At 41.4% G+C, this 27665-nt stretch overlaps 1 protein-coding gene across 6 annotated transcripts in view; it reads right to left on the bottom strand.

The window, feature by feature from the left end:
* LOC142579554 (uncharacterized) overlaps window positions 1–26542 on the bottom strand; it is a 42208-nt gene extending 15666 nt beyond the window's left edge. For 3 of the 6 annotated variants that reach the window (XR_012827408.1, XM_075689890.1, XM_075689892.1), the window contains exons 1-2: window positions 12814–12908; window positions 11340–11474 (exon numbers count right to left, since the gene is read on the bottom strand). Coding sequence is in view for 3 of the 6 variants with exons in the window: in XM_075689890.1 (XP_075546005.1) it covers window positions 11340–11474; window positions 12814–12835 (157 nt within the window). In the remaining 3 variants the exon portion in view is untranslated. Of the gene's footprint in view, window positions 1–363; window positions 8355–11339; window positions 11475–12813; window positions 12909–15443; window positions 15513–26067 lie in introns of those variants that run through there. The other 3 variants (XR_012827409.1, XR_012827410.1, XM_075689891.1) reach the window with 3 other exon arrangements.
* Between the last annotated feature and the right edge of the window lie 1123 nt (window positions 26543–27665).

Below are 27665 nucleotides of genomic sequence, written 5' to 3'. Positions count from 1 at the left end.
ACACGAGGAACAATGTTGAGCTTGCCAGGCAATACAAGACAGCCAATTCTCTCCCCTACTATTTTCATGATTGCAACACAGTCCTCCCTTTGAGAACAGGGATTGCCTTTGATCTTGACATTGCTAAGGTGAGAGTGCTGTTGAAGCTCCTCAACCTTGCGAGTCAATGAGTGGTTCTGGGATTTCAGTTGCTTGTTTTCAGTGATTAGCATAGCATTTTGGCTATGTAGTTTTTCAACAAGCCCATTCAAGTGAAAAGCACTTGAATCAAAAGAATCAACCTCTTTCTTCAGCTGTACAATATCGATCCCAGAATATCATTCTCAGCAACATCTTACCAAAGACAAGTTCATGTTTACTTACAGCCATGTTGCTAATCTTTACTTCTAGCTCCTCAATTTTCTTTGGCAGTTCTGCAATCGTCAGTACAATATGAGTACTAAATATAATACAAAATAGCAAAATAATAACAAGAAAGCTTCAAGAATTAGCACCAGTACTAGAACCTAGAGGGAAAAAGAATACATGAAACACAAAAAGATCACCTCATGTCATGCACCACACAACACTGAAAAAAAAAAGTCATGTAGGTGCCAGAAAATTTACAATGCTACAGCCACTAACAAAAATATCTGGAATTGTAAAAATGTTGTATGTAGTGGCAGTGAAAACATGAAATTTTTCATATTTGGCAGTACAAATTTAATCAGCGCAACTGCTGAAAATGTGATTGAGCTTCCTTTGCGGCAGGACGTGGTCAAAGCCTCAGGGCCAGGTAACATTCCCTTGGCATTTCTTAAAAGATCTTCAGAAGTAGTACCTTGATTCACGGTTATTATTTTTACTAAATTTTTAGACAAAGGTATGGTGTCCCCAATGACTGGCACTTGGTACAAGTAACCCCAGTATTTAAAAGAAGTCTTTGATGAACTGTAAGTAATTACTGGTCAATATCATTCACCAGTTGCTGTTGCAAAGTGTTAGAGCACATCTTAGTCACTTAATGATTTCTTAGGATGAAACAATATACTTAGTGCCACACAGCTGCTTTAGAGGGGGTACTCCATAACTACATAGTTAGTACTCACAGCCCATGAGCGCACTTCAGTGACCAACAGGGGCGGTTAGGTTGATGCTATTTCCCTTTGAAGACAACACCTAAAATGAATATTCTCGGAATATCTCTACAATAACTAGGTAATTTCATATCTGGTTGGAGCCAACGAAGCCGACAGGAATGGAAGTTCTCCACATAGGCTCCCATTTCAATGTTAAATTTCTGCTGATTTTCACTCCAATATCCCACAGAATTTATATCATTCGTCGCAGCTAGAGAAGAGACCACCCGCCAGTCCGTGAGTGTTTTTTTCACGTAATTATTCATTCTGAAAGTTGAAAAGCAGCGGCTGCCCAGCTAGGCCAACCAGGAGTATGGCCTGTGCCATTTTTGGTTGTACTTAATCCATGCTGAGGTGTGATGGCAGTTGGCTTCCCCGAGGGGCTGGGCAGCCTGAATGGGCACCTTCTATCCATAAAACCTACAAAAAAGGAAGCATGGAATATGGCTACCCGTCAGACCTTTCATTGTCTGAGAGTGATTGTCTGAATGAATGGCTCCATAACACAATGCCGCAGATGCTGTAACGCTGCCAAGCTGGCACTCAACAAAGCTGCCACCCAGGCCAAAACTCGAACCACTCAAGTACTGACCCCACCTCTTCCTGAGAGCGCTTCGAAAATAATATTTCGACCCCAACAAGGGCTCAACATATGTAAGTTCACGGTCATGCAAATTGTGCAAGAGCTTGCTGCAGCATGCAGCCTCAAGGGAGAAGTCATCGGAAAAATAGTCATTACCTGCTCCTACTGGTCACAGAACATCATCATCGCCAGCACAACAAAAAAAGACTTAGCCCTGCAGTTTCGAAAGATCCCTGCAACTCGGCGCGGAAAGATACGAGGTCACCATGTACTTTTCGGCACCCTCTAACTCAGTCAAAGGAGTTGTTCTCGGGGTTCCCACCGGCATCACTGAGAAAAAGACTCATGAGCATCTTAATCTTAGCATTGGATGGCCACACGCAAGGACCATGGGGAAATCTTAATCAGCAATTGCGACTTTTAAAGGCAAAATAATATCTTTTCACATCGGGATACTAGAGACTTTTAGCGTGTCCGCTATACCGGCAAACTGGGGCGGTTTGGGCGGATTACCGGACGGTCGGGGGTGTAAACTTGAGCAGCCAGATTGGTGGCGCCAGCTGGTGGTGCAAAGCTCAACCACCTAAACACAGAGCCAATTACTATATTCTTCTTAGCTGAGGTGTGAGTTTTCGACAGTGGCATAATTGTGAACACAATTACGCCGCTGCCGAAAGTTTGCACCAGCAGCGAAGCAGAATAAAGTAGGTTACTGCAATTTTAGCTCTGTGTTTGTCTGATTGAGCTCTACAACACCAGGCGGCTGCATCGCTCCGGCCGCTCACGTTTATGCCCCCGACCATCCGGTAATCCGCCCAAACTGCCCCGGTTTGCCAGTATAGCGGACGCGCTAAAAGTCTAATAGTAGGAGAGATGCGATGCAAGCCCTACAGACGTTCTGCACAAATCTAACACTTGCGGCCTAATGAGGCACTGCGTGGACATCTTCTCCAACCTGGACTAATCAGTGCGCCAAGCCTATGGCAAATGGGGCCCAAGATCAGAGCACACCTGTACACCCATGTGGCAGCTGTGTGGGGTCCGCACTTGATGGTAAGCAAGGAGTGTTCGTGGTGGGTGCATTGGCTCATAGATCCAGGAAAAGGAGCTGAATTCGTGGACAGTATGCCTACTGAAGATCCAGCTCCAGGGTGTGGTGGACACCCACCCCGGGAAGGCAGCGATTGAGACCCAGATTATCATCAAGATCGTGGTCATGCTCAACACCCAAAATGGGCCCAGGTCAGGACTCCTGGCCACCATTACCAGTGAGCAGCCAGAAGGCCCCAAAAACGAGAATACCTCAGGTGAGCTGGGCAGCAAAGCTTTTCAACAACCACCTGCCATGCACACTACCAGATACACATAGCAACAACCAAAACCCCGAGCAGCAATCACAACTGCAAGGACAACAGCAAATGCAGCTAACAATTTCAGAAACAGATGAAACAAGCCTTAATACAGCAGCTCGCAGCAGAAAATGGAGAGCTTAGAGAATGTTTTGCAAAAAGTCAGTCGTCCCGGACAGATGTGCAACCGACAGTAACACTCTCTCAAGTAGTGAACCAACATGCGATGCAAGCGATGGTAGTGTCAGCTCCTGGAGCATGCCAAAACACGTTGCCAACCAGCGATGCTAGCTTGGAGGAGGACATGCGGAGTGAAGATGCTCGCGCAGAGATTCAAACGGCAGGACAGACAAATCAGTGCGCTAGAATGCAGTGTGCCATGACTGGTGGCAGGTCTTCACACCCTTCGACGTGAAGTAACAGAAAAATTCCAAGAACAGTTTAAAAATATGCAAGAAATAATAGCTGGAATTCATAAGACCTAGTGTCACAAGAAACTGAAAGCATACCTCGATTGCACAGCAATCCTTAAGGATCGACTAGGCCAATCAGATGAACACGGAGAAACCAAATAAGAGACAATGGCCAAGAGCAACCACTACCTGCCCCCACCACCACCACCAGCAGTGGCAGCAATCTTAGAACAGCTGAGAGTGACAAGATAAACATTGTCTTTTTGTGACAGTGAGTCTTTCCGGAACTTTGCTGTTGCAGATATTGCCTGGTTCAGAAACTTGTCTGTATATACAGCAGAACCTCCATTCTTACATTTTAGAAAAAAAAAGTGAGAAAAAAACTTACTAATCGCGAAAACGTACAACCAGAAGTCACTAAAAAATTGGCAGACTCAACTATAGTTGACATCTACATAATGCGAAGCATTGTGTGAATTGTTGCAGCATGAGACGAAAATGCAATCCAAACTGGTGGGGCTCGAGTGGCCCCGAAATGTTAATATTTTTTTACAGTTTTGGTGAGCTTAAGTATGTACTCCTCAAATTCATCCTGGGTCAGCAGCTTCTTCGAGCAGGACATTTTGGTGGAAAGCTTTAACATGCCCACTCAGCGTGAATTGTTGTGGCACAAGACGCGGACAGGCATCAAGTTGGTAGGACCTAGCAACCCGAGACGCGCACTGTTGTTTTCCTATTGCATAGTGTTTTGAGAGTGAAACTGGAAAATGTAAACGAAATCGAGCTGGTGAGCAACACTGAAATACGATGCCTATGATGCTGCCAGAGCGATATGTGATGTTCCCTTTGTGCTACATGCAGCACGGAATCACAGCGCATTCGGATTACAGTAAAAGCTTGTTAATTCGAACCGCAAGGGGAAGCCGCTTTAGTTCGAATTAACGAAAGTTCAAACTAACGAAAGTGAAGGAGAACAACAGTATGCTGCGATTTGGAAGCAGTAGGGCGTGTCAGAAATTTGGTGTATCACAAAGTGATGGCGCGTGCCTCGGGCACACGCCATTTCAAGTTGCAGCTCTGGGTCCGACTGGGCCACACCACCGATGTCTACCGAAACGAACGATAGCCATCAAAAAGAATTGCGGCGGCCAGTACTTCCTAAGCTGAAAAGAGACGTGCACAACCGATGAAGACTGCCGAGACAAAGACGCTGAACATGTGAAGGTGGCGAAGGCCCCGAATCGTCGGTTCTTGATTGCAAGCGCACCTGCGACGCACTTGATTCACTGTGTTTTGGTGGTTGCCGCGTCATTTGCCGCACAACATTAGCACCTACACAAGATTTGCAAAGCCTCAGAGATTCACGATGGGCAAGAAGTCTCGGAGGTCATGGAGAACAAAGAGAAGGCAGCTGCTGCCTTCTGGCCGATCCCGTGCCAGTTAGATTTTTCCCGATTTTGCCTTCTCTCGCCGTTCTCTCCGTTCCGGAGGTGACGCAGCCTTGTGTGTACGCAGTAGGCGTGTATCTCTAGCTGTGTGCCAGGCGCCAAGCCGCCGGCACGGTGGCGCATAGTTCGAATTATCTGTGGCGGAGCCTTCTTGCGTTCGAATTAACGGGCTTTCTTTATACATAGACTTCTGTGGAGCTAGGCCAGATGAAATCGCACAGTTCGACTTATTCATAAATTCAAATTATTGAAGTTCGAATTAACGAGCTTTCACTGTATTACCTGCTAGAAGTGTACAGTACGCTTCAGATGGCACTATGGCCTATGTGCTGCGAGACATATAAGTGAACATGTTTATTGCAATAGGATTGGGTGTGATAGCTGTGAATTTGGTGTGCAACGACCCATGTGGAGATTTGCTCATACTGGAATAAGAAAATTACCCCCGTATTCAGAAATGCATCTTAACTTGAAGACCATGCTCGATTTTATCTAAATGACACCTGTCGTGAACCCAGAAAAAAACACAGCGAGCGTCTTGGGCATGTTCACACCAGGTGTCATTTAAATCAAGTCAAGCATAAGCTTCAAGTTAAGATGCATTTCACGCTTACTGTGTTTCTTTCCCGGTTCACGACAGGCTTCATTTAGATCAAGTCGAGCATGGCCTTCAAGTTAAGATGCCTTTCTGAATACGGGGATTATTGCCCACCAGCGTTTTCACATGAGACGGGTGGGCAAGTATTGTAGAGAAGCTGTTGCAGTGGGTGACTTAGTATTCTCGATCACACGTGCCTTGCGACTTTTCCTGTTTACATAAGATATAGCAGCTGGAAGATGTATCATACAATCGCAGTTTGGCGATCTACTGAACGTTGGTGCCACAAGATTGCGTTTTTAAGGAACATATGAACCAGTAAAAAATAACCGTAACTGTATTAGGTCATTTTTGTGTTCTCAATCGTGAACGTTGGTGCTGGGAAATCATACTAATAGAATCATATTAACGAGGTGCTACTGTACTTGATTGAAGCATGCACCCATCTTGCACTTCTTTATTATGGAAAAGTTCCCAACCGGAGATTCAGGAACTGACAAGGGAAACGTTTTTGCAAACAGCAATTTTTGTAAAAATTGGCGCAACAGTCTTAAAATGACCCCAAATTCATAAAGTTTATGAAAGATTTGAAGATATGGGAGAGTTGGCAATGTTGTAACTCTCTCATGCTTGGACTTATGTCCACAATATTATGAAAATAAATAAGGTGTTATCAACAATGAACCTCTCAGGCTAGCATTCGGGCAAAATATTCGACTGTGGCAAAGACACAGCACACTTTTTCAAGTTCTCTATAGTAATATGAGCTCAACATTGAACAGTTCTCTCATGCATGTTTGCTCTTTACTAAGGATAAAGAAAGAAGCTCAGTTCATGATGTGTTGTTCTTCAAAAGCCCACGCTGACTGAACTCTTTTCAAACAACTCCACCTTGAACTTGCACTTCCAAAAGAACTCTGCATATTAATTATTCCAAGGGTTCCTTTGGTGATCACATTTAATGCATTCAATAGTGAGAGTGTCATGAATGATTGCCGAGTATCATTGGCGGTTGTAAATTTTTCCCCTCTGGCAACGAGGAGACTGCCCACAAAGTGTTTGAGAGCTATCACATGCAAGCTGTGAGCATGCCATGCCACTTAAAACGCTGCCATCGACTATGAATTTGCTGCCATGAACTGCAAGTATTTTTATCTTGACATTGGGCAAAATACATTCTGATGTGTCATGCATTAGGGCAGGTGCATATGATAATGCACTGACAATTTTTCCCACCAACTTGCAGAATAAAGTATCTAATTGTTTTCTGGACTTCTGGTTCTTGAAATTTTGGTGACCCTCTGCAAGTCTGATCATTCATTCAACAACTGTTACTGTTAAAATAAAATTTAATAATTTTTTTTTTAAGGACCCATAAATATTCCAGCCCATTGAAGGCATTGCAGATGTGATTTTCAATTTAAAAAATCTTCAAACTTCTTAAGAATCTGTATGAACTATGCACTAGAGAAAAATGTAACACCAGTGCCTTCAGAATTGTCGATGTCTTACATGAACATGTAGGAATAAAAAAAGCAGATGGGTCTTAAAAACTGGCATACAATTTAACTTTCTGACAAATATCTCCCATAGCAAGTGTTTTTAATTGCAATAACAAATTAAACTTCCTAATGTCGGCACTGAAATTCTCTTGGAGCATCCAACAGCATAAAATGCTAAGGATAGTGGAAGTAAGAAAGTGAAAAATTAAGTTTATAAACAGACAATTGCAAAGATCACTTCCATAGGTGCAAGTAAAAAAATAACAACATATAAACAATGTTTAACAATGCATTCACAAAGCACACTGATCTTGTAATGCTCCAAAAAAAGACTGTGAGATGAATTCTAATTAAACACAAATTATTTCAATTACTGTAAAGAAAGGCTTACATCCAAGAATAATGTGACATGGTTCAGACAGAGTAATATGAAACAAAGCACCAAGAAAGAGTACACATCTTAAAGGCAACAGGCAATAAAAATATGAGATGAATATAAAAGATCACATATTATCAAATGCCCAGAAAAAGTACTGAAACCACAGTCAGTGATGAAGAAAAATTCACAAAGACACAGCAACGAACAAAGGCCATCGCACATTCTAAATGCTGCTACATAGTGGAAGTGTGAATATAGCATTGTTAACCTATTGGTGATACACATGCAGGTAGAGAAAGTGGACAACAACAGCATGGCCGAGAATAAACTCCTCATGCCAGCCACAAGGCAAAATACCTTATGCACAGCCCTTGCTGAAAGAAACAGAATCACCATGTTATTGACGGCAGCGGAACATAAAATGTCTTGTTGGCCTCGTGCTGTGTTGGCATCAGTCAAAGCATCAGAGAGTATTTACTCCTCACAGTTTTACAGCACTAAGGATTCCTCAAGGATGAAGGAACATTTGTGTTCCTATTGGCTTCACTTCCTTTGATCACAGCTTTACAAAACTAATAATTCCTCAAAGACAAAGGAGCACTTGTGCTCCTATTGGCTTCACTTCCTTTGACAAGGCTGTACATACAATACCTTATAAAACTTTGCATAGCACCACTCATATGACCCAATAAAGTTCCACATGCTACCACAATGTACTGATAGAATCAGCAGCAAAAAAAAGTGACAGGACAAGGTAGCATGACGGTATATCTAAATGGATAAATGTACCCTCAAGCTAAACAGCAGATTCATAGAAGCACCTGCAGAAAAAGTGACACAGTAAAGAAGTTCACCTTAGCCCTAAGTAATGCGGAGAATAGGTACTCACAATAAGCTTTCAGAGTTAGAAGCCAATACAATTTTACAGATAAATATAGGGTGGAAGCCACAGTACAGGTGTTATCTGGAATTAAGTACGTAATAAGCATTGCTATGGACAAGGAGCCACATGGTACTGGTTCTGAGTACCCCAATTTCAATTGTTCTATCAGTCCATTGCCACTAAGTTGAACACTATGGCATGGCGCAATCGTATACATTACCCTATGTTTCAAGAGAGGAAGAAAGACAAGTACATAGTTAAGCCAGAAGTGATAATTGAATGTTTCAAGGTGTCTTTTGTTGAGACAATATGTAGATGGCAAAATTACTTAAAGATGAGACAGGACTGCTGGTTATCTTTCACTTTCAAATTATTGTATGCAGCAAAGGAGTGGTGAGTGCAGAGAAAAAGGTCCCAACAAGATGTTGAAATAGGCTGTTCTGTGAGAGCAGCCATATTGCTTAAAAGGAAACAAACTCCTTTTGAAAAATGTGAGGTTTCAGCAAATTACTAGTTTCTCAACCCCTAAATACAAAAATCCCTGTTTAACTGGCCACAGGTCACTGCAAGTCACTTTTTCTAACAAAGACGAGCAGCAGCAGTGGCTGCAAGAGACACCACAGGTTGCTTAATGGGCTCTAATTGGTCAATTAAGAGTATAGTGACATTATCAAAAAAAAAAAAAATGCTGAGGTGTGTGATTCGTACACAGTGCTGAATATCTTCCACTATGTCTTGCACACTCCAGAACGTTCCACATTTTATCACTAAAGTGGAGTTTATACTTTGTCAAGAGCTTGTTGCTGCTGTGTCCCCCCTAAATTAGTTTGCAATGAACATGGCTGTAGTAGTTTGAACAACTGCTATGCAGTGAGGCATGATGCAAGCAGCAGTGTAACACTAGGCCCATTGCCACTATTTTGTTGAGCCTCAATTGAGCCACTGCCCACACAGAGATGCAGCAAATGTCTGCATATAGACGCAGCTTGGACTTCCATGCACTGAAACGACAGCTCACTGCTTGTCAGTCCCTGCGACGGGACTCCTCAAGTGCACAGGCTTTTTATGATAGATTTTATTTTGAGAAACAAATCAAACAACCATGACTTACTCAATGAACAATTTCTGTCTCAATTTCTGTCCGAATGAGCAGGTCATTATTGAAGTATTATACAAAAAAGCATGTCGCTAGTGAAACTACAGTGTCCATATTTCACAGCCATTGCTGTTTGTCACAAGGGTCACAACATGTAGGATGGGCAGGGCAAATGGTGACAATGGTACAATTTTTACTGCTCTAATTTGCCACATCCGCCAACAGCACTGTCATATATATGTCATGCATCGTTGCCAGCGCTCAACATTAGGGGAGTGAGAATATTGAATATTACAGAATCGAATCGAATCGTGGACATTTGAACAATTCGATTTGCGAATCGAATACCTAGTGTAGAGACTCGCGCAGTACCACACGTTGTGTGCACTGTTGAGCCCCTCGTGCTCGATGCCGCCTAAGTGAACGTTTTACTTCATTCTTGGCACAAAAGGAGTGCCGAGGGTGTCACGGACGGGCTGCCCCGGCTGATGTGGCTGCGGACTCTCACTGTTATCGCTCTTCGACGTCGGCCTAATGTGGGGATCGCATTGACGATGCAAGGGAGCATGCATGTACTGCCAAGGTGGCTGTTGTAGCAACGATAAATGGCAACTTTGTGCTTACAGAGTGTTACCCCAATCAAATGTGAAGTAAAACTGCTAAATGAACTCCTCCGGACCGGAGCCATGATTCGCACCAACCATGCTCGTTTGATACGCACGAGCAATAGTGGTAATCGCTGTAAGAGTTTCGAACAAACTGATTGCAGTTTTAAAGTTCTTTTTTAACTTCTCTCTTTTTTACCACAGCAGTGAATTGTCTATTCACATTATTGTGGTGTGAGTGGAAGCCACATGACCATGACTCATGGTGGTCACACAGCAGAGAACTACGTACCTAAAAATTTAAAGAATAAATAAAGTGCAAGCCTGTGTCATGAGCTTGTGATGCTAGAAATAGGTTTAGTGCATTCTGCATTTGATGGTTTACTCAAGTCAATGCCGTAACTGGTGATGCTATATCGAGTGTGTTTTATGCACAAGCGTTTATACATGTGACCTTGATTCTCGGGCAGGAGGTGGGGATCCCTCAAGAAGAAGGGTGTTCAAATGTTTTTACGCCGTGGAACGGCTTCATAGCTGGATAAATGTCATCGCATGACCTATGCATCAAATTTGTCTGTTGGCAATGCCCAAACCTGGTGAGGGGCTTTTTAACTTGGAAGTATTCGCTTAGGTAGTAGTATACTTGGAGGGCACAACAAATATTGATCACTGGCCTAACATTTGTAATTTATCATGAATATTTTACTGAACACACAAATGCATGGAAGGTGTAGTTTACAGACAACTGACGCTAATTTTTCTGTGCCTTCACATGAAGGCATACCATAAGAATATGGCTACTGTAATGCAAGCAATGTCACTACAATAAATGTCCCTACAACTTGTTAGACTATGACGGAACATCCTGTGAAGTTGCCTAGCAGTTCAACATATGAGAACACGGTGCAACACTCGCTTCCTGATGCACTAGAATGCCATGCAGCATATTATGCAGGAAGGTAGATTCATAATTAGACTCTAATACATAATGCGCACATACATGATTGGTGGCCTATTGACTGGTGTGGTGGTGGTGTTTCTTTATGTGTCTGTTTAAGTCAAAAGACTGCACAAATGACTTGAAGCAGACTGTGCAGCAGTATGGTCGTTCACCCGTGTGGGTGCGTGTGTGCCTCTTCAGGTGGCTGTTATTCACAAAAGTCAGAGGGCACAAAGGGCACCGATATTGCCGTTCACCTGAGTGGATGCACAAATGATCATTCAGGATGTGCCTTTGTGAGAAGCTCAGAGGGCATGAAGGGCACTGAAATGGCTTCTCGCCTGTGTGGATGCGCAGGTGTTCCTTCAGCTTGGACCTTTGTGAGCAACTCTGAGGGCACAAATAGCATTGAAATGGACGCTCACCTGTGTGGACCCTGTTATGTTTTTTCAGATCAAACAGACTTTTAGTTTCATAGTCACAGAAATCACAGTGGTGGAAGAGTCCTTGCTGCGACTTGTCATCCTCGGCAGTTGTTAGAGAGGAAGAATGACTTGATCCTGCACAATGAAAAGAAAACCACTCACAAAATGCCACAATCCAAACGCACAGATGCTAGTGCTAATCATGAGTTTTTGTTCATCCAGTAGGTCTTGACGATGACCCCACGAAAGATCAAACAAAGCACAGCTTGTTGACTTTCCTCATTTGCTCAATACTTATGTCATTACTAAATGACCACATTTGTGAAATCCAAACATACTTTCAGTGAAAAAAAGTTTTGTGTTGTAATATTGATTAAAGTGGGAGAGGTGGACTGTGGCACTAGCATGTGCTGTCAGTTCTTCCGCCAAATACAACAACTATGTTTTCATGCTAAGCTGTCATGGTGCAGCAAAAGCTTTCGTGATATGCTTAATAACATTCACATAAAAACAATATGCACACCACAGTGCGTAAAAAATACTAAAGTCACTTTCAGCTATTTAGGATACATTCTTTCCAACTTCCCAAATTTCAAGCTTGATACACACACAACCATACACAATATTCGCATATGTTACCCATTGTGTTAATGTGAACTTTCTCATTTAGTTTTGCACCCTAAGTCGCAGCCAATGCTTATATGATGAAAGCTATATAAGTGAATGTGCCACTATCAAAATAATAGAAGTCCTAAGCATCTGGTGTTCCCACTGGGATGCCAAAATAATCACTTTCTTGGACAAGCATAACCTCCTCAATCACAATGTTGATAGCAATGCAAACTTATAAATGTGGGGTCTCCCTTTTACACTGACCATAAAAAGAAAGAAATCCCCCTTTTCTTCTAAGGGATGAACCATTATCCGGTCCCTTAGGCGACAACAAGCACACTTGCACAAGTAGGCCATGAATGGAGACCGGATGCTCTTGGTCAAGCATGCTTCATTCTTACAAGCATCTTGTGGTTTCAGGCTGATTCATCTTCCGCGCTATTTACTGCAAACAGTCAGTGAAATAACTTTCTCTGCACAACACATGTGCCCCAGATGTAATGCCTGGTCTAAACTAATATTTTGCAAATGGGTTCCAAAGTATATGGCAGGAATCTGTGCTTCACATCTAGAACACAGCAATGATGAATAATCAGTACAGCAAAACCCACTTATAACAATACCACTTTTATCAATATGTCAACTATAACATTGAGCAGTCGAGGTACCCTCTGTTTTTGTATGTGTCCTATGGTGAATAAACTGCTCACTACAATGCCCCGATGCCTCGTTATCGGTCATAACAATTAAGTCTGCCTACTAGGTGTGTGCACTGAAAGAAAAAAAAAATGCTATATCCTTAAACAAAGAAGATGCAAGCCGCCGGATTTGCTGGAATGCCCCACAGCTTCACCACACCTACCTTTGTGCTGCGCACCCCGCATGACACGCCTTCAATGCATTGCTGGCCTTGTGCAACCCCTCTCCTGTCTCCTTTCCACCCCTCCAATGTCGACTCGTGCATTGGAAAGGCGGAGGAGAAACAGGCGAGAGATGCTCGAGGCTGGCAATTCGATGCAGGCGTGCCATGCGGGTTGTGTGGCACAAAGGCAGGTGTGGAGCATGCAAATGCAGCAGCTCACTTTTCTCTTTTTTGTTCTTTTTGTTGATTTCACATTAATTTTCTGTTTGAGGGAGACACCCAGTAACCAGATTTTATTGCTACTATAGCCCATAATGCAGCATGGGAACATTCTAGTAAGTGGCTTGTTTTACCATAGAACACACCAAAGTTCACAGTGCCAACACTTCTCATTGTTACATCTGAGTATTGTTAAAACCTGTAATGCCATAAGTGGGTTCGACTGTACTTCTTCCTAACAAAAGTCAATGTTTGTCCCTTCTGCACTTTTTTTTGCGCAACCAGGTTATAACAATCACCAGTTATAACAATGTCATTTTCTTGGCACTTGAATATTGTTATAAACGGGTTCGACTGTATGTATGCATAGTGCCGTCAGATGCTGCTACAGCATTGTTCATTCACTTCCATCATTTGAGTCCTTTTAATGCTAAGCAGGAAGGGGAAAAAAAAGCTACACATGTCAATAATGAACAGTGAAGAATAATATGATGCACATGTCACAAAAAGGTAAGCCAAGTATGTTGTCTCGCTGTGCAAGAGCTAGCATAACTCAGAACATGCAATGCTCACCATAAATGCACTCCACGGCCAGATCCAGCGTTAAGAATAAAACAATGTGCCATAGTACACCATTGTTGTTACCAGACAAAGGAATACAACACAATAGCCATTGAACAGCATAAAATAAATTGTATGAGGCATTGTCTAGTACTCCATGCAATACTGAAATGGGCCACTGAGATTATAGCACTCATGCGCTCATATGTTTAGTTTTATCCAAGATGGTACATTACTGCACTGTGTAACCACAGTGAGCAATGCACAGCTAATTTTTGGAGTTTATAAATGTAAAGACACATGCTGAGAAGTGATTTTAGTATTCAGAAACACTCATCAAAAACTGGCACATACTCTTGCCTCTTGTACAATAGCAATGTGTACAGTGTATATGTCACCGCATAGCTCAGTCAAAATACAACCTCATGCAGATATAAGTGGAGAAATATCCCACACTGGTAACAGCATGACTGTAGTTGAACCAATGAAGAAATGAAATAAGAACACGAATCGTAACACTCCACAAAAAGTTTGAATTGTTGATGAATATCTAATAACAAGTGCATTCAATGGCAAAAATAAATGCACTTCCAAGTGCCATTACTTAACTTCTCATGGAACATCCAACGCAACAAAATGTAAAAAAAAAGTACATGAAAAGATGATTACATGCTGTTAGTGAAGAATTAACATATCAAGAAGAATTAACAATGCACATTCAGTAAACACGGTAATTTCATAATAGGAAAAAATACAGAACGCCGACCAAAATGGGGTTGTCAAAAAATGTTTAACGTTTCGGCTTCCACACGGAAGCCTTCTTCAGGAAGCGCTTTTCCACATGGAAGCCTATTATGCCATTACTTCCTGACCAGACGAGATTACATCGAATTCTTAATTTCACATGGTAATTTATTTAGCTCTCTGAAACACAATGTGAATGGAATTCTTAGTCAAGAGGCGAAATGCAAAAACGCTTGTGTCCCGTCCATTGGGGGCACGTTAAAGATCCCCTGTGGTCAAAATGATTCTGGAGTACGCCACTACGGTGCACCTCATAATCAAATTGTGGTTTTTGCATGCAAAACTGCAGAACTCATTCGAATTCTTAGTCAAAGTTAAATACTCAATAGCTGTAAAACACCTATGCGCAAGAAAACAATTAAATTCCTCAAACAGAATATAATAAAGAAAAACCAAGATGCAACAAAAACATGAGCCTACAAGAAAAAGATCATATCTGCACCATAGATATCATGGTGATATCAAGGATACCATGCACCATAGAACATACTGAGGACCAGAAATTCAATGATTGTTTCATATCAGTCCAGCTTCACTAGTTCATATTCTATGGGATGGCGTAATCTTAGCCAGATTAGAGTTTTAAGACAGACTCTTGCAAGAAGCTCAGAAAGCATGAAGTGCCCTGAAATTTGTTCTTGCTTTTGTTGATGTGGCCTGCTGCGGTTTCTTAGTGGTTATGGTGCTGTGTTGCTAAGCACGAGGTCATGGAATCAAATCACGGCCGTGGCGGCTGCATTTTGATGGGGGCGAAATGCAAGAATGGTCATGCACTTAGATTTAGGTTCACGTTAAAGAACTCCAGATGGTCAAAATTAATCCGAGTCCTCTGCTATGATGTGCCTCATAATTAGATCATGGTTTTGCCTCATAACCCCCCCCCCCCCCCCTTCGCTTTATTTTAATGTGTAGCTGTTCTTTGAGCTTAGACCTTCGCGAGAAGCTCTAAGGGTACAAATGACACTTAAATGGATTCTTGCCTGTGTGGACCCTTCTGTGTGCTTTCAGACATAACAATTTTTCAGTTGTGTAGTCAAAGAACTCACAGTGGTGGAGGTGTCCTTTCTGTGACTACTCATCCTCATCAGTTGTTGGAGAGGAATAATGACTTGGTCCTGCACAATGAAACAATAAAAACCCAACTACAATTACAAAATGCAAAAGAAATAAGAGAAGATAAATAATAATGCCAAGGATTATTTCTTTATTTTTTTCAAGTGGTCTTGAGGAAGATTTCAGGTAAGATAATAAATAAAAGCATGGCTGACCAACTTTTGTCATTTGGTCAATAATCTGATTAATTTGTTTATTTACTTATTTATTTATTTATTTACTTATTTATTTATTTATTTATTCATTTATTTCAGAAGTACTGCTAGCCCTGATAGGGCCATAAGCAGGAGACTGATTAATGGGTTTTTATGGTGCAAGGGCCACCTCTGGCCAAAGAGCGCCAAACACATTACAGTGAGAAAACAAAAATAATGTAAAACAATACACTTAATGTAAAATAAGGCATGAAAGAGTGTATCATGTGGACAGAAAACAGTGGATCCTATACATCTGAAACAACGGAAAAACACACAATTAAAAAATATAGTAATAAAAATAACTGTGCGTACATTTGAGCAATAACAGTGAACTGCAAGAAAAATCACCATCAGTTGTGGCTGAAAATAGTGGCCAATGCCTGAAATGAGATAATAGTACAAAAAAATAAAATGAGCGCTGTTAAGATTGCCCCCTAAGTGTGGATATGAATGACTGCACGTCTATACACGCAACTGTTTTTGCGGGCAGACAATTCCATTCTGTAACAGTGCCCGGGAAGAATGAGTTTTTGAATGCATTCTTTTTACCAGTGTATTCCCTCAGTTCCTTTGAATGCTGGGAGCGTGTGGAGCACTGTGTGATTGATGAAAAGCACCTTTGTCAATGCCTAGCTTCCCATGGTAAATAAAAAAAACATTTATTTGACTCTGTTATTACATTGTCGTGTCTGTAATAACTCGATATTTGCCTGTTTTAAATAAGTGCACAGTAAGATGTGACAGCTATGCAAATTGTATACAAACATAATTGCCTTTCTTTGGATGCTTTCAAGTTTTCTAACGTTACTTTGACTACAGGAATCTCAAACCACTGAACTAATTCGAGGATGTGGTAAATAAGTGTTTTGTATAAAAGTAACCTTATTTCTGGTGTGGACCTTCTCAGAGACCTTCTTAAGAAGCCCAATTGCAGTAAGGCTTTCTTTCCAACGTAGGAGACATGTTTGTTCTATTTAAAATCTGAGCTGAATATGACACCTAAATACTTAAAAGACATTACAAAAGAGAGTTTATGGTCATGCGTAGACAGATTAAAGGGGATGCCATTTCCGCATTATAGTCAAAGCCCATTGATTTTTCATAATTTACTTTCATTCGCATTGTTGTGCAACAGGAACATATTTTTAATAATGCCAAATTTAAGAGGTCCTTGTTACGGCGACTATGAAATTCACGATACACCTTCAAGATGCAGTCATCTGTAAATGACCTTATGCTTCCTGGAATGCTTAGTGCAATGTCCTTAATGAAAATTACGAAAAAAAGTGGCGCTGTCACTGATCCCTGCGAGATGCCTGACACCACTTACTGTGAATCAGAGCTAGCACCATCAACAGTAACCCTTTGTTTTAGAAAGGAAAGGTAAGCTTCAATCTACCTGAGTAAAGTGTTTTCTAGTGTAGGCGTCTGTTTAATTAAAAGCTTTGAATGGGACATGTGGTCAAAACTTTTTTCAATGTCTAAAAAGATCATGTCAACTTGGCCTTGCTTGTCTAATATGGCTGCAATGTTGCGGGCGGATTTCAGCAGTTGTGTTGCAGATGGCCCTTCTCAGAACCCATGTTGCGGGGTGTCTATGAGTGCTCAACGATAAAGTTTGCAAAGCTGACACATGTTTTCACAAAGAAAAAAATTTTGATTTGAGAAAAATCCAAACGTGAGAGAATATAGAATGCAGCATTTGTACATGCTGCAGGCAAGTAATGTTTTTATGAAGTCTTCAATATTTTGAAGAAACATAACATAGTGAAAAAAAATTATATTACTGTCAGTTTAATAGGATTTTCTTTGTCATATTTGGCAGAGCAAACGTTTGTATCTCGTTATAAAAAATGTCATCCACTCTGACCCTGTCGACAGTTTCATTAAGTTTCACGCCCTTCAGCAAAGCCTATGCAGCAGTGATGAAAGCAACCCAAGTGCAGCTTACATTATCTAAATAGTATGGACACAAAATATGTGGTGTTCTCAGTACAATATCAATACAAGCACTGTGGAGCACAAGCTCAAGCCCCTTAATCACAAAGTCGTTGGCACCATAGATATACAAACATGAGCTCTCCCTTCTACGTGGATCATACAAGAATGAACAATTTTCTCCTACAACATGCAACGTTATATTGTTCCCGAGGTGACAGGAAGCATGCTTGTACTATTGTGCAGTTTTGAAGTGAGACTGCCTAGTTTTGATCGAGCATGCTACATTAATACATATTTCGTGCCGTTATGTTGCTTATTTATGGTCACAGGTATTTACTGCATAACAGTCCGTGAAGTAAAACATTAGGGGGCATTATTTGCACCCTGATGTACTGCAGTAGATGGTACACATTTGAGCATCAAATCTAGAAAACACAGCAATGTTCAATGGTCAAGTATGTCTATGCACTGTGGTCAGGCGCTACTGCAGCATTATTGCAGATCTTCCTCTAAACCGTTTTCATGCATCATTATTTGTTTTGCCATGCATAAGAGAAGTTGATAAGTATAACAAATACACAGATAAATAGTGCACTATGAAGAAAGAGGCAACAGCACCTTTGAGAAGGGGCCAAACTAGATAGAATAGTGGATCTGACCAAAAGCGTTTTCGAGCTTATATTGTAGCGGAAAAACTGGCAATTTGTAGCAGCGGCTTCCTCTTTTATAGCAGCTGGTCGAAAAAAGATTATGAAGTAAGAGCCACCTACTCTATCATAATTACAAATTTCAACCTTTTAAATTGCCACTGAGAGGGCAACCTTAACAACCTGCATAACAAAAACAAAACATTAAATGCTGCCCAGAATGAATAAATGCCAGATTAATATCTGAGATGTGTTAAAATGAAAATGGGCAGGTATTAAATGCTTCTTGATGAGCAGCAAACCACCATAGAGTAAAAGAAATCACCACACAAGAAACACAAAACAACAACAAAATAAGATTACAAAAATTTTGCCACATTGACCGTCTCTTGCACCAGCATAGGTAGAGAACTCACAATTGCAACTTGAGCACTCGAAAGGTAATACAAAAAGTAAATTGGTTATCGAACAATATTTTGCTGTCATAGCAAGTGTTAAAAACAATAAAAGTCTGATAAAACAAGCAGAATACCAAAATACATGTAATGCTGAACAGAACAGAACAGAAATCGGAATAAAAATGCTCCAACGTAAGAACTCCAACTTCTTCAACACTGTGACTGAAAGTACATGAATACACTTATTTTAGGGGAAGCAAGGAAATGAAGATAAAGGCAGACAAATGCAGAATAAAAAAACTGACAAGCACAATTTATGACACATGATGGCCACTGTGAAAATGTCCTAAAATCGGGCAGTTTGGGAAAAAAAAAAGTTATGCAAATCCTGTGCATTGTGGGAATTGATGTTATGCAATGTATTTTGACAGTAGCCAGTGATCTAGCACCACGTTCAAAATACATTGTGAGCAGTTGTGCTTGTGACGCGCGTGTGTGATGACTGCAGGTAAGCCATATGAGTAGTTGCATTCATTAGGTGGCAGCCTGTTGTACACAACACATTGTTGCGAATGCAGAGGTCCCATATTCAGCATTACCTGTGTGACTCTAGCAGTTTAGCCTGCCAGAGCTGCACGAATTCAATTTAAAGCTTTCTGCACAGCTCATCATTTTTTGCTGTTCTGTTCAGTAAGTCCAAAGGCAGACTTGGTTACTGACTGGCCCATCAATACAGCTAGTGCAAATATATTAGCAACCAGCTTCCCACAAATCCTTGCCGCTTGGCACCACAATGTCCGACAGTATATTTTTGTGATGGCCCCCATTTCACTATGCCTAAGCACTGCTGTTTCGTGGGAAGTCTGTGAAAAAAAAAAAAAAAGGTTTGTTGCCGAGTTGACGAATATCTCTTTGCAGCACCTAAATGGCATGTGAAAGGATGAGAAATTGCTGCACCAGAATGATGGTAAGGATAGTGCAAACTTTGTTCATGAATGCCATTTTTTCAATGTCACAAGTACGAATTATGTTCTAAATCTTCAGTGAAACACCCTATAGCATTAGAAATTTATATCACCGTTGCACTAAACAATCTCTCAGGTCCAGAAAATAGGATGTTTTAAGGATCAGTTGGTAGCTGCAGTAGTAAAAAACTACAAATTGTGATGCAGGCATAATAAGCAACAAATGATATGACCCCATAATCACTGAAGTAACAAATAAACAACCAAATACAAAGCGGGATGGACAAGAAGTGCATTCAAAAACATTTCACATAGGATTCTATAGCTTATGAATGGCAAAAGATGCAAAGACAGCATACTTTGCACAGGCTGGTAGGCACCACACATTTGACATTGACGGGCACAGATTACGCAATTTGTAGCATGGATGCAGCTACTTTAACAGAATTGCACAGATTGGCGTAAGTGGTGCAGCATTCTGTCCACTGCAGATGTGTCGTCTCAGAGCACAAAAGGTAGCTTAACTCAATACAAGCAGAGCAATGAGATTGTGGGAAAAGAAGTAACAATTTGCCACCCTAATTCGCTTAACACAAAAAACTACAACAAGACTACAGGCTTTGACTCAACCATTAGTATTCCTTTGACTCGGACAATGCTCAGCCACGCACATATAGGCATGGAAAAGTTTGACTATAAGTGCTCAGGTACGTGGTGTCGCAACGCACCAAACGCCTGCAGACTGCAGACGCCCCTGCGGAGTGTGCTATTGCCGGCCTTGTTTCTTTTGACTAATGCCATGCACACTGTACCTAATTGTGCATATTTTAATCCAGTAAAGTTCTACGTGCTACCACAATGCTCTGACCTGTTTTACCACAAGAAAGGAAATAGAGAAAAATACAGTAGGATAGAATAGCTGAATGGATTAGGGTACACTCGTTCTAAAGAACAGAGGCACTTAAAGAAGCAACAGAACCAAGTGCAGAAACAGTCACATTTTAAGACGTAAAAAGTTAATTTCATGTCTGACATTCATAAAAGTGAATGAGCGCCTAAAAATGCCTCCAAGTTGTCAAGAAAACACAAGCTCATGGCTAAAGGCTTGGATGAAAGCTCTGGTATCATTGTTATTAAATAATCAATTAGCAAATAAATACAGTAGGATAGAATAGCTAAATGGATTAGGGTACACTCGTTCTAAAGAACAAAGGCACTTAAAGAAGCAATAGAACCAAGTGCAGAAACAGTCACATCTTAAGACATAAAAAGTTAATCTCATGTCTGACATTCATAAAAGTGAAGGAGTGCCTAAAAATGCCTCCAAGTTGTCAAGAAAACACAAGCTTATGGCTAAAGGCTTGGATGAAAGCTCTGGTATCATTGTTATTAAATAATCAATCAGCAAATAAGCATTTTTATGAACAAGGCGCAAAATGGTATTAATTCTGATGGCAATTCGTACTCAAGTTTTCATAAGAGTCATGCTTAACCAGATTTTTTTCAATAAAGTGATGCAAACATACCTAGATAATGAACTTTTCTTACAAGAGGGACCCAAATTCCAAATCCTAAGTGGATCAGAAGTGATACTCAGTGTTCCAATAAGTCTTAAAATGAACAGAGCATTCATAAAGGTCAAAATGATGTAAACACGAACAGAATTGGAAGTCACTGTATGCTTCCAAAACATTGGGTAGAAAAAGAATGATCAAGATAAACAATTTGCCAACAAGGCAATGAAATTGACAATGAAATAGGTTCTTTTGTGAGTACACCTACCCCATTCATGTTCATGGCTAGTTAACCCATTGAGTGCCAAAGACGGTAAATCGCCGGGTGTATCTGCAGTGGTAATATTGCTGAAGCCGCCAGGCAGCTGTTTTTCATTATCAGGCAGTTGTTTTTCATTACCAGGCAGTCATTTTTTTTGTACTTAGCAAAGCTATCCATAGATGGCAGCACTTGACAGTTCATTTCAGTATGGCGAGATATGTTAATGATAGATGGAAATAATGACATGTCTTACTTGAACCGACTTTTGTATGTTTTTACTGTTTGTTTTTTGATGGTCTCGATTAGTTGAAAAAATGGCCACGTCCGGTGACCAGCACTGCCTTTCTGAGCATGAGATATTTGACAATAGAGAGTTTTAGTTTAGGGGACGCAAGCTGCTTGCATACGCAAGAACTACAAGCCACAGTACTGCGCACGCGCGGACCCCTACATCTGGGTTTGCACATGCGCAGTACAGTGGCCCCTAGTTCTTGTGTATGCAAGCCGCTTGAGTCCCCTAAACTAAAGCTCTCTATATTCTCCAATAGTGACAGCAATGAGAAGCGTCATGACGACAGCAGTATAACAGCAGTTTCTTGGAGCCTTCATCTGAAGACAAAAGTGAATCTGATGGCAGCTCTGATTTAGAATCACCACAGGATGACCCATGCATTCCCACGTCAAAGAGATTGAAAACGGATAAATGGACACAAAATGCAGGTGATGCTATTGAAAAAGTGAGCAGAAATTTGTTTCCTGGGTCACTGGGATTGAAAAGATAAATTAGTGCAATCCCGGCTGGGAATAGCTCACCTCTGGAGGCCCCAAATGCAGAAGGAATAATTGAAGAGACAGCATTTCTGGGGTGCCAAAGATGAGGTACGCATGACTTTGGTTCATCACCAATGTGCCTTGAGCTGGCAGAATGGGCTCATTTCTTGCGAAAGAATCCACCAGATCCCTCCAAATCTTTTGAAATGGAACCCCTCAAGGAGATGCCAAGTGTGTAAAATTAAAAAGAAGGAGAGCAAGAGCTCATGGAAATTGAAGAAAGTGTGGTGCGGCTCTGCACATGCTGGAATGCCAAAACTTTTTTTTTTGCACAAAGAACTCATGGCTTGAAAAACTGTAGAGAGATATGTGAAAAATATTAGAAAGTAAATAAAAGTATTTTTCATAATTTTCCTAGTAACTGTTTGTTCTAGGTGCTCAAGGAGGAACAAAAAGTGCATATATAGCATACTGCTGCTTTTGGTTAAAGGATTTGTGATATGGAAAGCTCACACACGTATGTGCAGCAGGCAGTAGTGGATGGGTTTAAAATACTCTAGCTCAAACGCAACAGGGCATCCCTATACTCACTGTAAGTCAACAAATGCGACTTTTCTGCTTTTCAGGGCATTGACAGGCTAGAAAAGCAATGTGCCATCAGCTTTAATTGTGAATGCATACACTTTGCTTAACTGTCAGAATGTTCAAATAGGCAACAGTGTATTTGGAGTATACCAACATGTCCTAGTGAAACATCTAATGGTCAGAATTTATCATGACCCAGAATTTTACAGCGCACACAAGTCTGTTGCAGGCATGGTAGATGGATGAGTACTTTTGTTTTGCACTCACATAAATGTAATCGCTGCATTGAACGTGTTAACATATTCGCTGTGGCGTGGGTCAAGGGTGGGTCATGGCAGTTATTCTCCCTGTGTGGCTGTGCAGGGCATTCCTGCAGCATACAAGTGACAACTCCGCTAGAAGTTAACGCAGAGGACGAATTGTTGTTGCTTCCAATATGATGTGTCACGACGCCAAGCGAGACGCAGATGAAGTGTTCCCTCCCTTTTGCCCGCATTCTTCATGAGAGCGCAACCCACAGCGGTGGCACATGGAGTAAATGTAAATGTGTTGTAGGCTTTGCTTCTTACGGTCGATGTGAACATATAAGCGACATGGAATAAACCATATCTTTGGTTGCAGACTCTTAAATTAAGCAAAATGATAATTTTTCTCATTAAAATAGATTTTTTCCGATTGTATGACTCGGAAAATTTTACGGCCTCTCCATTTAAGAAAATTACATCAGCGACTGCATATCTACACTAAAGGTCAATTTTCGATATAACAAACTAAAATACTGATCAATTGAAGTCATAGCGCTTCAAATACTGATTTCAGTACTGTATTTCAGTAATCAAATACTGATTTTACCAACTTCGTTATATTGAGGCTTAAATGCATAATGAAATTTCATTGCAGCTGTGAAGGAATACAAAGACAATAAATAAAAAGAAGTGCATTAAATTATTTTAGGAATAGCATACTTATAGTTTAGGACGCCTGATACCAAGTGTCATGACCTTGTGAGCTGCCCTTTTACTCTGCATTTTGCTGAACTCTTGCACAATCAAACTTGTGGGTTCTTATGAGGCACAGCCATTCCGTGTGGGGCTAAGCCTTTTGCTACCAAACATTTTCTGCAAGAACGACCCAAATTTGCTGAGTGTTGTTATTGGTTCGAGCAAATGTACATGCAGAGAAAGAGTAAAAGAAATACGATTGAATATCTTTATTTCAGAACAGGGCTTTAAAAGATATACTAAAGGAAATAATACAGGGTCTGTCCTGAAAGTAATGTCAGTAAATTTATTGCGACGCGACTGTACGTCGGAGCATGGTCTAACCGGTTGAACCTTGTAGTGGGGGAACCCAGCTAAGCAGCGCTCTGTCGCTCAGTGTGCTGCAAGCACCGGAGAGTGTAAGACGGGCCTGTCTATGAGAGTTGTTTTTTATTCTTGTGCAAGTGAAAATGCAGCGCTCGCTAGAACAAAGATTTGCGATCAAGCTTTGCGCAAAACTGTAAAGCTGCAAATGGCAAGACTGCTGCGGAAACTGTCACTATGCTCAAGACTGCTTACAAAAAACATGCCCTGTCAGATCCGCAAGTGTTTCGGTCGCACAAGGTTTTTTTGGAAGGCTGAGAAGAGGTCGACAACGAGGACCGCACTGCACGGCCAAACACGACCACCACGGCGGACAATGTGAAGTGAGTGAGGGAACTGCTGAACTCAGACCAACGATTAAGTGTTTAATTAATGGCCGACATGTTAAACATTCAGAAAACTCAAGTTCATAAAATCGTTACAAACGATATCGGCATGCGGAAGGTGTGCGCAAAAATGGTCCCAAAAGTGCTCACTGGCGACGAAAAGTCACGCTGTGTCAAAACGTGCCAAGAAAACCTCGACATGTGCAAACGTGATCGAGAATTTTTGGACAACGTCATTACAGGTGACGAGACTTGGGTATGTGAAGACTTGGGTATTTGACCCGAAGACCAAAAGGCAATCATCGGAGTGGCACACGCACTCATTCCCCCGCCGGAAGAAAGCCAGGATGAGCAAATCAAAGATCAAGATAATGCTCATCGTTTTTTTTTTACATCCAGGAACTGGTTCATCACGAGTTTGTAGAACCTGGAACCACTGCGAACTCCAAATTTTATGTGGAAGTCTTCAAAAGACTGAAACGCAGGGTTCAACGCATCCGACCGGACATCGCAGACAACTGGAAGTTGCACCACGATAACGCGCTGGCCTACAGTGCCTTCGTCGTCACCGACTACCTAGTTAAAGCAGGGGTGCCAATGATCCCCCAGCCTCTGTACAGCCCGTACTTGGCTCCCCCCGACTTTTTTCTGTTTCCACGCCTCAAGACGCCCCTGGAGGGCAAGCATTTTGGGACAGTGGACGGGGTCAAAGCAGCGTGTGCCGCAGCATTAAAGACCATTCCGGAGGAGGCCTACCGTAACACATTCGAGACCTGGAAGTCTCGCTGAAGCCGATGTTTCGATGTAAAAGGTCAGTATTTTGAAGATTTTTAAACACTTGTAACGATAAATTCAATAAATGATTCTTAATGGCCTTACTGACATTACTTTCAGGACAGACCCTGTACACTGCGAGTTTGTTTAACCCCAGTATTAATAGAAAAATCACTACAGAGCTTCAAAAATCTAAGGCTCGCTGAGAAGGCATGTTCTTTGCATTAAAATAGAGCGGTGCTATCGCTATGATGAATGCCTGTATAACTTATGCCCGAACTAACTTATGTGTGGTGAAACCAAACTTGTGTTTGTAGGTTTTAGTATGGACAAGCCCAGCTTGTCCTTGGAAGGAGCGGTACGTATTTGAACGACTAGCGTGGCTCATCCTCAGTAGAGAAGAAGTTAAGGACCACACAGTGATAAACAAGAGAGAACTGTGTCATACTGCAACACAAACATGATTGCTAGCTGTGGCACCGCTAAGAGAAACACGAGTTTCTTTCAAGTTGATGATGTATATAATTCTCATCTGTAGGATTTTGTTGCTAAGCCACTGAAGCCTCGAACTGAGCTCAGACTACTATACAAAATAATGCAACCACTGGTGGCCCATCTGAACACGTTAACAGTCACCGATTGATGTTTTGGTCATGGACAAGGCCACAAATATATTTGAATTAATCGGGCAGTCTGAGAATTGAATTGTGGCAGTAAAATTGATTTCATTATCTTTTTTTTTAGAGTGTCAGTTCAGCAGAAAATTTGTTTACAGGCTTTTGCTGTGTTATGCTTCGCTAAAATAAACTTCACCTGAAATTTTGTGATGGATGAAGTTGCAGGTGCCTGTTGTGTTCACCCATCACGCAGCCCGATGCGTGTCACGGGTTGTCACAAAATGCAGATACTGCAAACATGATCTTGCTTCCCACCATGGTCAGATTAGGCTGTGCTGCAAGAAATCAGTCTCGATTTTTATTGGCCACTATTACCCCAAGTTCCAACCAAAAATGGCCAAGCTATCTTTAAAGAACACAGTTGCCACCAAGTTTTATGCGCTCAGAAACAATAAATTTGCTTATGCTTGTTCTGTTCCATGTATTATGTGCTGCTGCCTACCAAAAGAACTAAGCACTGACAAAAAACTAGACTTGTTGATGGCATTGCTAGAAAATGCGAAGTACCACTGATGAGCTGAGCTCTTACCTGGCCATTTTTATCAGAAACGTACAGATGAACCCTGCTAGTCCAAGGAACAAAAGCAGTTAAGCCCAAATGAGAGTATATGCCATTCTGTCCAGTATGTGCACACATGAACTTAGTCGGTGTTCGAGGTTGCCGGCTGACTGCCCACAGACCCAAACTCCGCTTCATGCACGTGCATGTCAGTCCAGCCCATGCATATGATCACATGCCTAGTCCTTGGTGTGGTCTACTGGTAGTACAAACATTTCAAGAGCAATCTTTCTACAATGGCTTGCTGACTGCTGAATAAGCTAACCAGCGCCACATCGTCAGAGTTGGCAACCAAAGTTGTGGTTTGGCGCTGAGTGCGAGATACAGTGATGATGCCATTGTTAGCAGGAGAACCAGGGCCATCTAGTAGTGGCTTGTAGAAATGAGAAAGCATGCGGATATGTACGTGACAAATAGTGTAACTTCTTTTCCCCAAATGTTTGCCCTCGAAAGTGGGGGTGCAAGCATTATGCAAGTAAATACGTTGCACAGCCGACTTCCATTAATTCAACCTTGATGGGGGCAACAAAATTGATCGAATTATGTGGTGGTTCAAATGAAACAAAACGCAGAAAAAACATCAAAACACACCGGATGAATTTGTATTTTTCAGATTATAACGCGGCTCCACAGTAATACATGCCTGCTTCTCATGTGTCCAAATGCGTAAACTAAAGTGGAGGTAACATTAATGTTCCTGAACAGAGTACAAACCGCACACAGTTTTTCTGGGGTAAAAAAAATCGCTCGTGTTAGAATCTCGTCAATACTGTAATCGGACATTGTGAGCTACTGTTATTGCTTGAAAATCTTCCTACAGCAGGCCGACAATTGGCATTTTCAATGCAAGGTGACGCGTGTCTAACGCATTCACTGTCCCCTAAGCTCTGCCAAAACAGGCACTACCAGTAAAGGGGTCACCATAGGGATAAGGTGCATGTATGCTGACTGGCCAAGACCTGAATTATCTGGTGAAGGCTAATTTAGGATCGATGTAATGAAACTTGGGGCCCATAGAAATGCATGGGCACTGTCTGAAACTTTCGATCAGGATTGCGTTAACCGGACTCAAATTAATGGAAGTCTACTGAAAACTGACCATGAGACCAAATATTGTATGGGATGTTTGCTAAAGGTGAGGTACGAGTTACAAGAGGTCTACATTAAAGAAAGCG

Source organism: Dermacentor variabilis, chromosome 4 (genome assembly GCF_050947875.1).
Source record: "Dermacentor variabilis isolate Ectoservices chromosome 4, ASM5094787v1, whole genome shotgun sequence".
NCBI lineage: Eukaryota > Metazoa > Arthropoda > Arachnida > Ixodida > Ixodidae > Dermacentor > Dermacentor variabilis.
Note: the sequence above shows the minus strand (reverse complement) of the source record. Positions and strands in the feature narration are given on the sequence as shown.